This window comes from Lepisma saccharinum, chromosome 29, assembly GCF_977018435.1.
Source record: "Lepisma saccharinum chromosome 29, izLepSacc3.1, whole genome shotgun sequence".
In the NCBI taxonomy this organism is placed as follows: domain Eukaryota; kingdom Metazoa; phylum Arthropoda; class Insecta; order Zygentoma; family Lepismatidae; genus Lepisma; species Lepisma saccharinum.
The window spans coordinates 39,402,316-39,419,123 of NC_139257.1; the positions used below are offsets into that span (position 1 = coordinate 39,402,316).

Here is a 16,808-nt window from a genome sequence, read left to right on the forward strand (position 1 = left end):
TAAGGGCAGTTTTTAAATCAAATTTAGGATTATATTCACAATTTTAAACCCAAAATATCATTTTATATAGCACTTTTGATGTGATTATTCACCGCTAAAACACCAAAATGTTATATTATTTACTGCTTTTGAACCCGAAATCGACTCTGTTTTTGTACCAAAATTTTGCTTTTTTTATTTACCAAAAATATGTGCCTCTAATGTGCACACAATTCAACATGGAAACATGAATTAAGAGAATCAATACTAGGGACGAGCCGACACTGATGACGATATATTGTTATAGGTTGGAATTCTTCTAGTGATAGCAGGGGATTCCTTTCTGGTTTATCGGTCTTTTATGGGGGTCAGCATAAATGTCGTGTTCACTTTCGGTTCATTAAATGTTCGATCTCGCACAAACACCTTTGACTCATTTATTTAGTCATTTTTTACATTCATACTTACCGATTATGCATTGTGAAAGATTCTTTAAGGTGTTATTTTGCTTTTGTCAAGAAAATAACTTCAATTTTTCACATTACGAGTATTTATTGTTCTTCCTTTTTTTGCTTCTGTAAGACACAATATGGTGGGCACAACTTGATGCATCGTGGATCATGAGTGGGTATTCTGTGTTTCCAACCTTCTTAATGGAAAAATGCCTCACAAACATTCACAGATAGCCCCAAAAAACATTCGCGGAAGGTTAGGTTAGGTTAGGTTAGGCAAACAGTGGCCACGGTGGCTTAGTCGGTAACGTGTCTAACTACCATGCTAAAGGTCCCGGGTTCGATCCCCACGTTCAAATCCGGGAACTTTTCTAACGTTGGAAGCGGCCCCGGCACCCACCCAGTGTCGAATAACATGGGTACCTGGGGGAAACCCTGGGAGGTAAAGGCGGTCAGGGGCGTGATGCTGATCACATCACCCCCACTCACGGCCGGATCAAGAAAGTGTGGGGCATTACCCCCACACCCCCTATACGCCTTCATGGCATGGTGCTAAGCACAGGGGAGAACTTTACTTTTTACTTTAGGCAAACAGTTACAATTTGGGGCCGTATTTAGTTTTTTTTCATCTTCTTGCAAAACAACGACATGGCTGGAAACACTGACAGATGCAACATTCAGATCACGTAAAGGAAGCTAATTACATCAATGGAAATTGTCTGTCTGAAAGATACTACATACATGAATTTGCTGTCAAAAAGATTGCACGACGGAAAAAAATACATCCGCGACCTTTAAACAATCTATAGAAACTCAATTTGGTTAGTACTTTCTCCTGTAAAAATGAAGAAATTTGTTTGTGCTAGATCAAACATTTACCCAAATTCAAACTTTATTTTTATTTCGCACCCATTTTGCATGAAAAATTGTATTTTGTGATTACATAACATCTATTTTAATATTCTGATGTAATTCCTGAATATTCTAAAGCAAATTTCTTGGTAAATTGATGCATATAATTGGAGAAGAATATTTACACACCAATAAAATCAATATTTGGAACAAATTTAGATTATTGCAATTTTCAAGTATCGGTGCAAACCAATAAGGGTATCATCATCATTGGTACTGATATCGGTATTAGCTCAGCCGTAATAAATACTCACCTTCTTTTCCCTTCCTGCTTAACTTGACTGTGTGCCATTTTCCTACGTCAACGGATTGGTTTGATCTCACGACTGCTGGACCAGAACCAACATCAAAGTGGAATTCTGGGTAACCATTGACAAGACCAAATGCCACAAAGTCTCCTCCACCTCTTTGCTGTTGACTATTGTACAAAATCAAGCCTATGTGGATGGAAAATATTGTGTGTTAATCATGAACACTTTTAATTTTGTACATATTAATTTTCAACACGTTCTTACCTCTGTATGACCAGGGTTAAAACAGAAAACAACAAGATACAAAAAACATTTTTTAAAAAATCCTTCATCTCTCCCTTGACAATGTTGGTAACACACCCATGAAACATTGGGCTTGATGCGTGTTTTCTAGCTATTATTTCAAGTCATAAATAGGTAGATTATGCTCTATTCAGCACATGGTGTAAGCTATTTAAGCCTCTAGAGATGAAGCATGGGTGGATTGGACAATATGCCAAAACAAAGTGAAATCAATCATTGAGGATGTCCTTATCCAAGGTGGCGACTCTAGGACCATGAAAAAATTCAAGTACAATTCCCAGTTTTCATGGTGAACTATGAAAACAAGGGTTTACAAGCTTATGTTTTCTCTATTTCACATATACAATTTACAATATAAAGGGACTGTGAAATTCCAATTTATCCAAAAAGTCTAATTCAATTCAATTAAACAGTGTATATATACACACATAAATAATGTAAGGGGCACAGTTTACATTTGCCATATCGCATACTCACATTAGAAATACATTTACAAACACGAGTCATAAATGTTACGGGATGTAGTAATCTACAAAAAAAAAAAATGTTAATTGTATAAGAGTTTTCAAGTTCAAATTTACCTAATCAACTACAAGATGTCTTATCTTGCAACAATCTTCTGTATATATTGTTCTGCAAAAGACACTAAGAAACCAAACCGAATGAGATACTTTCATTTTTATGAAGAAAGGAGAAGAAAACTGCGTGGAAAATAAAACAAAAGCTAAATTGTGAAAAACTTGTCTCTGAGTATTTATAAATACATATAAATTTAATGGGTTTTGGATTAATAATTGATTGTTAGTTTAAGTCCACTTTATGCATAAAGGCTAATCAGGAATGTACCTACAGTTTAAAGTGGGATCTGAACCACTATGTTCTGCCACCAGGTATCGAACCAGAGACCCCTTCATTACAAAGCAGGGAGCGCCTTGGATCAATAAAAGTTGTAATTTTTCAGGTCTACAGAGAAAATTCAAGCAGAATTCATGCACAACTCCTGGAGCCAATAATTCACGCATGATTCCTGGAGCCAATAATTCACGCATAATCTCCAGAATTCAAGGAATTCCCGGCAAGTAGCCACCCTGTTATTACTTCATTCTGACAAGTTCTATTCCTGGAGGTACTAAGATTTCCAGTTACTTTCTTCTTGTTTGGCTCTTCCACTGTCTCTCTAAATGTAACTGGAACAGTGTACCCAATGAGCATCTTACAGAATTCAAAAATGTAACTGAAACAGTGTACCCAATGAGCACCTTATAGAATTCAAAAATGTAATGAACAGTGTACCCAATCAGCACCTTATAGAATGTTCTATAGTTTTATACACTGTTCTAGAACAGTGTTTCAGAACTGCCGGGCCACAACAAGGTACCGAGCCCTGGCATTAATTATAACAGGCCACGAGAAATTATCCATCCTGAAGTTTGCAACTTCAAGCGCAAGTTGGGAACACCCTGGAAAGATATCCGGGTTTCCACTGCAACCTTTCTCAAGATACCTTTAACATCCCCTTTTCTTTTTAAGGTAAAAGGGTTTTTAGATAAGAGGATGTTATTCTCGTATACTTTGAAGGGTGCAAAATGGCCACATGCTGACGCACCCCAAACATTTTTAACTCATTCATTCATTTCACAATTTCTTCCCCAATTTTAAAATACTACCCTGCTACAGTATTGTAGAGTTGTTGAAACTGACTGTAAATCCTCTTTTGTGGATGTTCATTCAAAAACCATTGGGAAAAAAGATTACTAAACAATGTAGTGACAAGGTGTTACTTGATCCCCTTCATCCTGCATGCACCCAATGCAACTTTCAATAACCACTAACCAATGGGAAAAAAAGTAAAGAATGAGGAACAATAAATAAATATACTTTAGGAAACAAGAATGGTGTTACAACTTGTTTTATCACAAGAGATGTCATGTCACACACTATTATGTAATTGCCTCACACTAAGTGTGTTGCCAAATGATGTCCTAAAAGTCGAAAACTGTTAAAAAAAACATTGGTACTGATATATCATACCAATTCATGTATTTTATCTGCAATACATCTAGATCTAGTTTACAGTCTGCGAGTGGAAAACAGGTAAAGATGTATAATAAATGGACACATGTAACAATATGTATAAAATATACTGGATAGATATAAATCCCTTAAATTCGCATTTCATTTACACCACTAACAGCTGCTAAGATCTTAACATTTGAAAATGTCATATTTCAATTCTAGTGTATGCTCACAGATAGAAGTTACATAAAAAATTGTACATAAAAAATACATAGAAGAATTGTTACATAAGTTTTGACACGATATGGCCTTGTTAACCCCTTAAGTGTGAAATTTTCTGAACAAGTCACTACTGAAAAATGTTTTTTTTTTTTTTTTTTTTTTTTTTTTTATAGCAAAATTCCGTTTCTACACTCCCTTCTTCCTCTTCATCATTTCAGATTCATCGTCAGTACATTCAGAGGTCGAAACGTAAAACTCGCGCTTCCCGAAGGCATCGTGGTAACGTCGTAATCAAGGGGTTCCGGATTCGAAACGTGTATAGTGCCTCCCCAATGGCACATTGGTAACGTCATCACCTTGTAATCAAGGGGTCCCGGGTTCAATACCCAGTGGAGGCACATAGTGGTTTGGATCCCACTGTAAACTGTAGGTCCAGTCCCGATTTGCCTTTGTGCATAAAGTGGACTTCAAACACCAAATCAATCAATCGAAACCCTGTGGAGGCACATTAGACACAGTGGTTTGGATACCACCTTAAACTGTAGGTGTAGTCCCAATTAGCCTAATGAGCCTATATGTGCATTAATAGGACTTAAAACTTCAAACAAGTGCAACTCATTGTTCACACCAAAATTGTCTCTTAGGCCATATTCAGATTTTCTATTATGCACGATGTACACTGCACAACAGCAGATAACATTTTTTTTACATTTATTACATATTATCTTTCTTCCCCTCCTCTTCAATCTTTTACAACTTCTTCCTCTTCTGCTACAGTTTTTCTTTTTACTACAGCTAACTCAATCTCACCTGATTCTTATGTTCTCAATGTCTGGCTGTATATACAGGGTGATGCATAGAACAACTCGCAATTACAACATAATTCGTGGGCTGTGCTGTCAAATGGTGTGCAGATGATCTGACAGGTGGTAGCACTTATGCTGCAAGGTTAAAGGACACACAGTGGTGCATGTACGAACGCGTTTGCAGTGTCCAGGTGCCAGGCGCCAGGCCCCCGACCCTACCAGCCCGGATTTTCTTCTTTTAGGGTTTAATGAAGGACAGAGTGTGTGCAATCAAATCGCATACGTTACAAGCTTTAAAGGACAACATTTCGGCTGAAATCAGGAACATCACTGGAGAAACACTGTGGCGAGTCACGGCGAATATGGAAATGCAGGTGGAGCCGTACCTTCTTGAAACGGCGGACACTTTCAACACATGTTCTGATCACAATAAACGGCACACTACCCACGATAAATCATTAATAAATTACGTTAATATATGTACGGTAGATTTCATATTGCAGCTATTTTTTTCTGGCCGGTTCTATAAGAATCACCCTGTATATGCCACACACAGTCGAATCTAGTCAAAACAAACACAAAGCGTATATATGCCTTCCACACTGCATGTCATCTACACTTAAGGGGTTAAAATATACTTAGTAACAGTTGTCAATAATTCAAAGGTTATTTCTAATAGCCCTAGTACTCAATGTAAAAGTGTCTTTTTAAACTATGCCTTGTAATCAGCATTACTTACCAGTTGGAGATTCAGGTTTGAATGAAATTTCTATGTCAAATTGAATGTAAGCATCCGGCAGTGTTGGCAGTGTCATGTACGAGGTAGGAGCTTGAGCAAAATATGGGACAACTCCTGTCACAACAAGAATAGTTGGAATGTCAACACTGAGGTTGTCGTTTTTGGCAGTGCACACATAAATTCCAGCATCGTCTGCTCTCACATCTGGAATACTGAGGGTCGCCTGGAACAAAATTACATTTATGTGTATTACAATAAGACAAAATGCTCTTTGTAATATGAAGAATATTCATATACATTTATTATTTTATGGATTGTGATATTATAAACTAAACAGTTTCTGGTTCCAAATGGAGAAAAAGCTATTGTGATTTTTATAAAGTGTAAATTGTCAAATTCTTTCAATGTGCATTACTAAGGGTATAACTTCAAATACGAAGCACATCAGGAAAGTAAAGATATTAACTGTAATAATTTTTAAAATTTAGCAACTGATACACACACATATGAATAGGTAAGTCAGTAGGTCACAAACTTTTATTAAAAAATTACTAAGTGAGATACTGACTTGAAAACAGTTTTCATTTTTCAACAAAATCTACACTAACATTTATACAATTATCCCATCGCTTAATCAGCCTGACAAAACCTGCTGCGTTGTAAGTCTCTGGGCTGCTGTCCCAGCCACAGTCGCACCTCACGTTCAACATCTTGATCATCCGCGAAACGTTTGCCGCCACCATGCGCACACTTTTCAGAAATACAAACATTATGCTGTAGGCTAAACCATGAGAACACCCTATTGCAGTTGCTATGCTGTCTATTGTCACTCGCCTGTCAGCTCGAATCATCTCCTCCACTTATAACACCATTAAGTCTTGTTTCCATGATTATGAAAAAATATAAATATGCTGACCAAGGCAGTAATTTATTTTATTAGCAAAACTTACAGGAAGGGAGGGGAGAAGCATCTTAGGAATAGCGAAGAATGCAAACAAGAAAAAGGAAAACAGAGAAGAGGAAGGGATTATCTACGAAGTAAAATGTAAAGAATGTCAGTGTGTGTACATAGGAGAAACGAAAAAGAGGCTGAAAGACAGGTTGAAACAATATAGGGATGATGTACGACTTAAGAGAGAGAGAAATACGATATTTAAACACAGGAGAAAAACAGGACATGACATAGAGTGGGATGAGGCAAAGCAGATAGGAAGGGAGAAGAGAATGTTAGTGAGAAAATGGAAGGATACCAAGGAAATAGAGAAGAAAGGTGAAGAAGACACAATGAACTGAAATGGGGGACTGAAGTTAAACAAAGAATGGAAGAAGGTGTTAGAAAGAGTGGAAAGGACAAGAGAGAAAGAGGAGAGGAGAAGGAAGAAAAATGAAGGGAAAAGAGCATGAGATATAAAGCCCAACCACATTCTATATGGAAGTAAATATGTTTAGACTTTTAGGTGAAAGTACAGTTGAAAAGGGAAAGCCACCTGCTAGAAAGTTCCAGAACAACTTTCTAATAGTCTGGAGGGAGTAATGTTTGTGTGTGTATATATAATGCCCTGTTTTTGTATCTTGTTACTTTTGTACTTGATACAGAGTCTGAAGAAGACCTTGCTAGAAGGTTGAAACGTTACGTTTAGTTTATGTTTTTTTAATAAAATAAATTACTGCCTTGGTCAGCTTATTTATATTTTTTCATCTCCTCCACCTGTACCATCTCCACGTACAGACCTCAAGTACGGTCACCATTTTTCAACTGAGCTGCCCATGCGTGCGTCTGCTATCTACTGAATGCTAACTGAATATCATCAAGCTGGATTGTGCTGCCACCTACAGAAACTACTCACTACTATTTTCAGCTATCCTACATCTATTTGCAACCTATTTACTGACTTTTATTTTCCCAAGAACTAGCTTTATCCTCCATCATGGTGGTCTGCTACAGACGTTTAAGTTAGTATTTCCCAAATGAACAGTCAAATGAACAAATTGAGAAAGAGATGGGAATTAGTACATGTTGCAGTAAACATATTTTAGTAAATGTCTCTGTGAAAAGAATTGATGCCTTATTAACTTAATATTATTGGCAGTTTATAAAGACATCTAAATGACAGGAGTTGGCTCTATTGTAGAAATCTTGAGCTATGTCTCAGGTCTGCTATCAGTTATTTACTTACTTATTTAATCTCATCACAGCTGTTTCTTAGTATCTTATATACTTCCTAAATCAATCATTCATTTTTTCTACCTATGTCAGTAATCACAAATTCAGTTTTCAACTTTCATGAGGAAGTTGTCTTAACATCAAAATACCTACAAATTTCTTTGTTATGAGTAGAGGCACATATTTTTGGTAAATACAAAAAGCAAAATTTTGGTGCAAAGACAGCCAATTTTGGGTTCCAAAGCGGTAAATAAAATGAAATTTCGCTCTTATAGCGGTGAAAAAGCACCATATAGAATGACATTTTGGTTTTAAAAAATGAAAATATAATCCAAAATTTGATTTAAAAACTGCACTATTACACAAAATAAACATATCCCTTCTAATAGCACATTAAATCATTACCAGAATATTAAGTTTATTCCTGTATAAAGGAGTCCATTTTTGCTTCTCGAATATTTACAGCATAATTAATCAATTTCCCGTGTATTGCATAACTCACAGGATACTTCAGAATTCAGAAAGTGTCGTGTCAGTATATAAACGGTAAATTTCGTGTTTAAGAGTATTTCGCATTTTGCAGTTCATTTCCCATCTTTTCGTGACAAGACAAGGTAGGAAAATGCAACTCACACCTTTCAGAAACATGAAAAATTAACATTAGACTGTGTTATTTCACATTTTGTGTTTTTGTCAAAAACGAAATGTGCATGCCTCTAATTATAAGCAAAGTTTATTCGGACTTCTGACAATTAAAATGACAACTGTAAAATTAATCAATTAATACATGTTACCATAAACAGCAACAATGTGTGTCTGGTGAATTTATGCTTGTCTGACAAAACGTCACCAAATGTTACCAATAAACTGATATAAAGATATTTACAGGGTGATTCATAATTCCCTCTGGGGTTTCAAATTCTTGTAGTATAAGATCTATAATACATAGAGCAAAATGGTGCATATCAGTACATAAGGAATCTCTCCAAGTTTGGTATGTACCTTACAGGTGATCGATATGTGCACCTCTCATGACGCAGCAAACATCAATCCTGAAATCAAGTCCTTGCATTGCACAGAGACAGTCTCCTTGAACTTTCTGTACCATGCATGAATTGTCTTACCTGTAGGTGCTTGTTTCACATGAAATCTCCATTGTATCATGGCAACCAACTCATATTTAGTGAATTTTAAGAGAATGCTTTGTGTTCACCATTGGACAGTTTGTGTTAACTTCATCATGCTGCCACCTGGCAGCTAAATCTACAATTACGTGATGGGACGTATTATGATATGCACCTTTTCCTGTATGTGTTATACTTATTGTAATCTATTATATATATATTACGTTTTGCGAGTATCTAGGTAACTCCTGCGACGTTTCGGGATGCAACTGCTCCCTTCCTCAGGCTGCTCACGTTTAGGTTATGTTTAAATCATAACCACGCCGAACTCTCCATAGGTACAGGATATAGGATTGGTAAAAGGTGTATGGTTAAAAAACAATAAAAATCGAATTGGAGTATTGCAGCACACGCGGACCGTGGCTATTCACAGTTTTAAAGTTTTAACATTCCAAGTAGCAGTTTCTGATTGGGGAAACAGCATGGTAGTCTGACGTACGCCTGTAATGGGTTTTAGATTTTTATTGTCTTTTAACCACACACCTTTTACCAATCCTATATCCTGTACCTATGGAGAGTTCGGCGTGGTTATGATTTAAACATAACCTAAACGTGAGCAGCCTCAGGAAGGGAGCAGTTGCATCCCGAAACATCGCAGGAGTTACCTTGATACTCGCAAAATGTAAGTTATTAATATATATATATTAAATTTGTGAGTAATTCGCACAACTTTCATCATGAATTATTGTAATCTGCCAATTGTGATATGAGTACTGATCATATCATCTCATTATCCAGATATGGCTCATGTTTTTAATGAAATCATTACAATGTAATTTTACATACTTCATGCGACCAAGGTGAAGAAATTTCAGATGTGAAAAAATGTACAATTCAGAAACTGAACAGTGGGATTCAACTCTTACCCCTTGAATCTTAACGTCCCGTGGTAGTAAGCCTCCTTGCTTGGACCAACCATAAGTAACTGGCGTTTCAAGATCAGTTCGACAGTCCATGACAACAGTTGATCCATATGGGGCAGTTCGCGTTTCCACTGCAGGATCATCACCGAAAGGATTATCGCCAGGTCCTGAAATCAAGAAAGACTATTTACTGAACAAGATTGAAATATAGCATAAGAAACTCAAACACGTTTCACATAAATTTAATTATACTTGGAAGTGTCTTATGTACATATACAAATTAATGTTTGGAAGTAATGAGCTACCTAAAACATACTTTTACAGTTACTTCTTTTGCAGGTGTCAACAATAACAAATTACTGCTTGCTACAGCAGTAGAAATAAAAGGTTAATCTTCAAATATATACATTTGCTACAAGCAAGTGTTTACATGATATAATTTTCCAAGTAAAAGAGTTAACTTACAATTTTCTTAGCCCCATATTTTCATATTTATACATATGAGAGTTACAAAAATCTAATGAATTCTAAATTTACATTTTATCAGACAAAAAACCTGTTTGCAGTTCATATGTGCAACAGATTCCACAAGTTGTCTAATCTAAAATAAAGTGGAACAGTCCAGATATGCTAGTTACTTTAAAAATAAATAACTGTAACTCTTATGTTATATATATGTTAATGTATTATAATCTCAGACAATACAGAAGCTACTTGGTATTAAATTTATCAAGTTTCAGATCTCAAGAGAGAGAGAAATGGACAGAGACTCTCTCTCTCCTCTCTCTCTCTCTCTCTCCTTTCTTTGTCTCTCTCTTTTCTTTGAGAGAGAGAGAGAGAGAAGAAGGAAATGTGAGAGAGAGAGAGAGAGAGAGAGAGAGAGAGAGAGAGAGAGAGAGAGAGAGAGAGAGAAGAAGAGAAAGATTGAGAGAAAGAGAGAGAAAGAAAGAGAGAGAGAAGAGAAAGAGAATGAGAGAAGAAGAGAAAGAGAGAATAGAAAGAGAGAGAGAAGAAGAGAAAGAGAGAGAGAAAAAGAGAGAGAGAGAGAGAGAGAGAGAAGCAAGTTCATTTGTGTGTGTTTGTGTGTGTGTGTGCTTAACCAGAATCGTTGGGCCCACTAGGGCTATTATGTGGGAAATGTCGAGCTTTGTCTGGTTGAAGTTGGTCTTCCATTGCAACAACAGTTGTTTCCAATGCTTGCCCAACCCCAGAAATACGAATCAAAATCAGATTCAAAAACAGCTTTCTATAATGTAAAATACAGGGTAATTCATTCATTACTAACAAAATGCATGTGGAAATGTCTTTGCAACATTGTGAGTGAATCAGTTCTTGGTAGTTTCAACACACAATACACCTTCTACTGGTCACTAGCCACTTTACAACACAGGCGATCCTGGTGGAACAGCGACCGAGCAGCATAAGCCCACTTAGTGAGAAGAAAACTTCTAACTGTACATAAATAATCACATGTAATGACAGAAAGCCTATATAAATTTTCCCCTTCTTTCTTTTTTGTATTTTTACTCTCTCGCTACCATTTTTTGTTTCAACTGCAGCTAGCACTATCTCACCAAATGTCTGTGTGACTATATATGCCACAGTAAATCGAATATAGTTGAAACAAACATAAAGCAAAATGTATAGTAAGTTCGACCCATATCAATTTGGCCCAGTGGTATAGTCGTCACTTTCTAATCAAGGGGTCCCCAGATTCGATACCCACTGGAGGCACATAGTGGTTCCGATTCCACTTTAAATTGTAGGTCCAGTCCCGATTAGCCTTACTGTGCACAAAGTGGACTTAAATCAATCAATCAACCAACCATGGTCAAAATTACCATTAACTAACAATTTGATTTTAACCATTTTTAGTAGCGTTGCCTCAACATTGTTCAACCCATATCTGTTCACTTAGGAAAAAAAGATATGCTAGAAGCCAAGACATATTTTTTGAAGTTTTTTTCTTCCTTAAATAATATCTCCATCATATTCATTAAAAAAATGCAATGTTAAATTTGTACAAAATAATTAAAATTTTCAATGAGTTTATCTAATTCTGTTACAATATTACAAATTAATAAATGAAAGCTAAAGTTTGTTTTCTCTAATTTGCAAAATAAGTTATTATCAGTTTCTGCAAATTATGGACACAACTCAAGTAACCAAAAGTGGTTGGCCCAACGTACTGAAATGTAAGAACATACACTTGGCCAATCATAATTTTGGCAGTACTTCCAATGTTGGCCCAACGTATGGTTGTACATTGAACGAATGTACTGAAAACTGAAGTATAGATAGTTTGGTGTTCTGATAATTGTGAGGCCAAATGTAAACAAGAGTACAAATTATCTGTAAAAAAAAAAAAAATACACAGTCACATGGTATCATTGTTTTCAAGGCACCATACCTTCATGTGGTAGCAAAAAAAACAACTTTCTAGAGTTTACATAATTTTCCACCTTTCATGGAATTTAATCGGCACATAACATTGTTTAACCACCTTCGCAAGAATGCCTGTAATGATGTTCTTGTTCTGCTACAGCTAAACAGACAAACAATAATCAATTCCCAACTGGTGAGTGACTGCACGTTAAAAATAGCTTCTACTTTCATTAAAAAATATTATATTTCCAGCATGTACTGTGTTACATGTAATTTATTTTACACTCTAGAATTTACAGCATACTCTTGAAAGTTGTCTTAGCATAAAAAAGTTTGTTTTTAAAACTGATTTTGACTTGGCCCAACATAAGACCAATGTTAATTTGCCAACCAACGTAAAAAGAACATTTCGCATGTCAAAACTGATGTTGGCCCAACAATTGTGGTTACTTGGGAAAGCACAAAAAACAGTTTCAGTTTTAAAAAAAAACAAAGCTGTGAATTCTCCTTTGAAAAAAGTCTAACAAACTAAATACCACTGAAGCAGATGCAGAACAGGTAAATGTATTGAATAAATGCAAACGTGTATAAAGTGAACATTTTTTGAAAAAGCATGATTTAAAAAAAAATGATATCTTTGAATTTCACTCAATTAAATCAGAAACACACACACCGAAGCAAATGGTAATAAAGGTAGAGCTCCCCATGAAGGTACATGTGGGGGGTAGGGTCCCCATATTTTTAATCTCAGCCATTTTGGAGGTGATGTGATCAGCACCATGCTCCAGCTGCTGAAACAAATGGCAATGTTGCAAATTTGCAGGATAATGTGACCTAGTGAAACAAAAGGGTTCAAGGTGGTATTTTTAACTTTCTTCATCATTACACGAGTTAACTGGTTACTGATCAAAGAAACATGGGTCAAGTATAAATTAGTTACATCTCAAAATTTAAGTTGCAAGTTGTGCATTATGTTTAAATAAATGCTGAACAGTAAGTGGTGTTGTGTTGTTAATACAAAATAAAGACATCAGTTTTATACGATATGTATTTTTAATAAAAAAATACACTTTTTAAAAATTAAGTATGACAGAGTTATTTAAAATAAAGGCAAATCCCATTTCTTCATACATTTTGGGGAGAAAAAAGTGCAGCTTATAAAAGCGTAAATATTGTGTGTTCCTTGAGACAGTGGCACATATTCAGTATTATCTTATCATTTTCTTTATATTATGAAAATTTCTGTGCATGAGAATTTTCGCTTTCAAGAATCTAATGTAACCCTTGATTTAATTCTATCTTAAAATTTTGTACACTTAGTAAGTAATGGTGTATATACACAGCACATACTTTTTAGAAAACGTAAAAAAAAAAAGTAAAGTGCTCCCCTGTGCACAGCACCACGCCATGAAGGCATATAGGGGGTGTGGGGGTAGGAGGTCTATTTTTTTTTTTACTTTATTTATTTTAGAAAATGACTGTCAACATATTGTTTACAGCAGTTTAGAAACAATTCTCCTCACACACGTAGGAGGAACTCTCATGTAAAAGAGTTCTTCAAGGTATTTATAACATCATCTGTTTCATGTGTGTAAGCACCCTACCCTTGTTAGTGAAATGCTGCATGTTAAAATTACCAATATGGTCAACATATTACTCCAATTGTACACTTGGCATCCCTATAATTTTGTAAATATGACACTATAGATCTGCAATTTTGCATAGGTTCCCATTTCATGAGTGGTTATTTTACTTCACTTTTCTGACACTTTCGGTTCATTGCGAAGACAATGATGAGTGATGATATGATGAAATTGATAAAGGGAAAATCACAGAGAACACCCCTGCTCAGGTTGGGATTCGAATCAGGGACCCCTAAGGTTCGTATTTCCTATGACCATCTAAAAATAAAATAAAGAATTAATCCTGAAAAGCATCTCCTCAATGATCGATTTCATGGAATGTCCCAAATAGCAGGTCATTTTGTGCAAAAATTCTGCCATTTTGTTATTACTTTTTAATATAAACATATAATTTGCATGTTCCAGTTTTGTAAATGAGAAGTCTAAGTATGCAGTTTTTTTCAAAGGCTACCTAGTTACAATGTTAATTAACTCATGCAACAACAGCCTACTGCCTGCTGGCCAATCAGTTATGAGGTGATGTGTGGTCAGAATGACAAACCCCAAGTCGATGTTGTAGGTTTACATGACTGGCTTACACTACTCATTCATAGTTCCCCCTTGCAAGAACCAGACAGATCCAAATTATAAAAGTTTTCAGGAGACACGAAAAACTGAATAAAAGAACGAAATGTCGAAGAAGTAAAGGGTATTCACGTGCAATAGCCAGAAGCAACAGTAACATACATGTTGAAGTGTGCGGTCTCAATAGCAACTGCTGCACGCCGCCGAGTGGCCGAACACTGAACTATATCCGCTGCAAGAACCAGACAGCTCCAGGAGCTGTCTGCGATGATGCGCCGGCAGAAACACGCCAGACAACTCCTTTTCCATTCATACTATGCAACAAATCTGTGGAGCTGTCTGCTTCTTGCACCAGCAGGTAGAGCATTTGTTTCATGATAGATTACAGAAAAAAAAAAAAAAATGTTGACCAAAAAGTGGAGCTGTCTGGTTCTTGCACCAGGGTCTTCAATTTCCCCACGTTGGTGAGTGGCCATTGGTTCCATACACAAGTCGAAATCTCAGGAGAAAAATTGTTACGCTTTCCCCAGGAGATTCGAACCTGTGTATGTCCCGTAGCCTGATCCCAAAGCATGACGCCTTAGACTGCACAGGCACGGACATTAATTACTGAGGTTAATTAAGTATTCATGTTATTCATAAAACATTTGCAATTTTATATTGGATCCATATAATACTGGTTTTTGGATTCAGAAAAAAGTCATTTTGTTGCTTAATTTATATTGTCAAAAATTTCATATAAAGGAGATATCAGAAAATGTGAAAAGCCAGTCCTCATGAACTTTTTTGTGAACCCTATTCACCAAGTTGTCAGTTACTACAGATGGCAGTCTACTTAAATTTTTGAGCCTCTTCTTGCATGTTTGAATCGTAAATGAAAACTTATACTTGTGACAAAGAACTAGGTGGCCGATTGCAACGACAAGAGCTCGGCCTGGCAAGTGTACTTTGTTGTATGGCATTCTCATTATAAAAACTTTGTAACAATTCTCTGTCTTTTATAATTGCATACTGAACACTCTCATACATATAACAACACAAGAGCAGATTCAAACATAAATGCATGATTCAACTTGAGCTTTGATCTGTTAGTATGCTAATGTCTACATGCACCTTTGCATTTAATATTTTTATTATGTACTACCGGGTGTCCGAGAAGTGTTTGTATGAAAACAAAAATTAACTGTATCCGCTATATGCAACATAGACATGAAAAAATAGTACCAAAATGTTCGGAAACTATTCAAGTTTTTTTTGTTTCAGACTTCTGTACCGTTGCAGTAGTGTAGCAGTGCCAGTGTCCAGCAAACCGGAAATGTACACAAATCAGAAAAAGGCTGAGTGTGTCCTGTGGTTTCACGAGAGCAGGTCACAAAAAACAGTGCAGAGACAGTTTCAAACATCGTGCGTATCTGGGGTAAAGAGCCCCCTCATCAGGTGAGGAAGTCAACCCGAAGGTGAACGTTTGGTGCGTGCTGCTGCATGACAGAATAATCGAACCATTCTTTTTCTGTGAGGACACCGTAACATCTGGAGTGTATCTCGACATGTTGCAATTGTTTGCTGTTCCTCAATTGCTAGAATACCACCCAGATGTTATCTTTCAACAAGATGGTGCACCGCCACATTGGAGTCTGGAGGTTCGTTCCTACCTTGAACAGACATTTCCTGGAAAATGGATTGGTCGAGATGGACCGACGGCGTGGCCTGAACGATCTCCAGACATAACCCCTTTAGATTTTTTCTATGGAGTTATGTGAAAGACAATGTCTACAGAACTCCTGCATCCGATCTTGCAACTCTGCAACAACGGATAACCCAAGTCATCACATCAATCCCTCCTTTGACGTTGGCTAATGCATGGCGAAAAGTTGAATTTCGACTAGATGTACTCCATGCTACCAAGGGTGCTCACGTGGAGATTTATTGATTTCTTTCCTATTGCCAATAAAACTTGAATAGTTTCCGAACATTTTGGTACCATTTTTTCATGTCTATGTTGCATATAGCGGATACAGTTAATTTTTGTTTTCATACAAAGACTTCTCGGACACCCGGTAGATATTGGTCATTCTGTTCTAAATTTTAGTACAATACTTTGACGGTTTTTTTCTTTTAAAATTCTTGAACATTCTGAATTATATACCATTATTTTGCACAGAATACATGCATCAAGAAATTAATGGAGTTATTTGCATGGTAAACAAAAATACTTACCAGAGAGGTGAAGTGCCAAACAGGGCATGCAAGAAAACAATTGAAAGGTGAAAAATTGAAAAGTGGGCGAGATGAATGCATAGTAAATAAGGTAGAACACTGTATGAG

General features: G+C 36.3%; 1 protein-coding gene across 19 annotated transcripts in view; it reads right to left on the bottom strand.

The window, feature by feature from the left end:
* trol (terribly reduced optic lobes) overlaps window positions 1-16,808 on the bottom strand; it is a 1,072,318-nt gene that overhangs the window by 52,782 nt on the left and 1,002,728 nt on the right. For all 19 annotated transcript variants that reach the window (XM_083114888.1, XM_083114893.1, XM_083114886.1 and 16 more), the window contains 3 exons: window positions 9,895-10,058; window positions 5,681-5,903; window positions 1,598-1,780 (listed from right to left, as the gene is read on the bottom strand). In XM_083114888.1, the coding sequence (XP_082971014.1) occupies window positions 1,598-1,780; window positions 5,681-5,903; window positions 9,895-10,058 (570 nt within the window). The remainder of the gene's footprint in view (window positions 1-1,597; window positions 1,781-5,680; window positions 5,904-9,894; window positions 10,059-16,808) is intronic.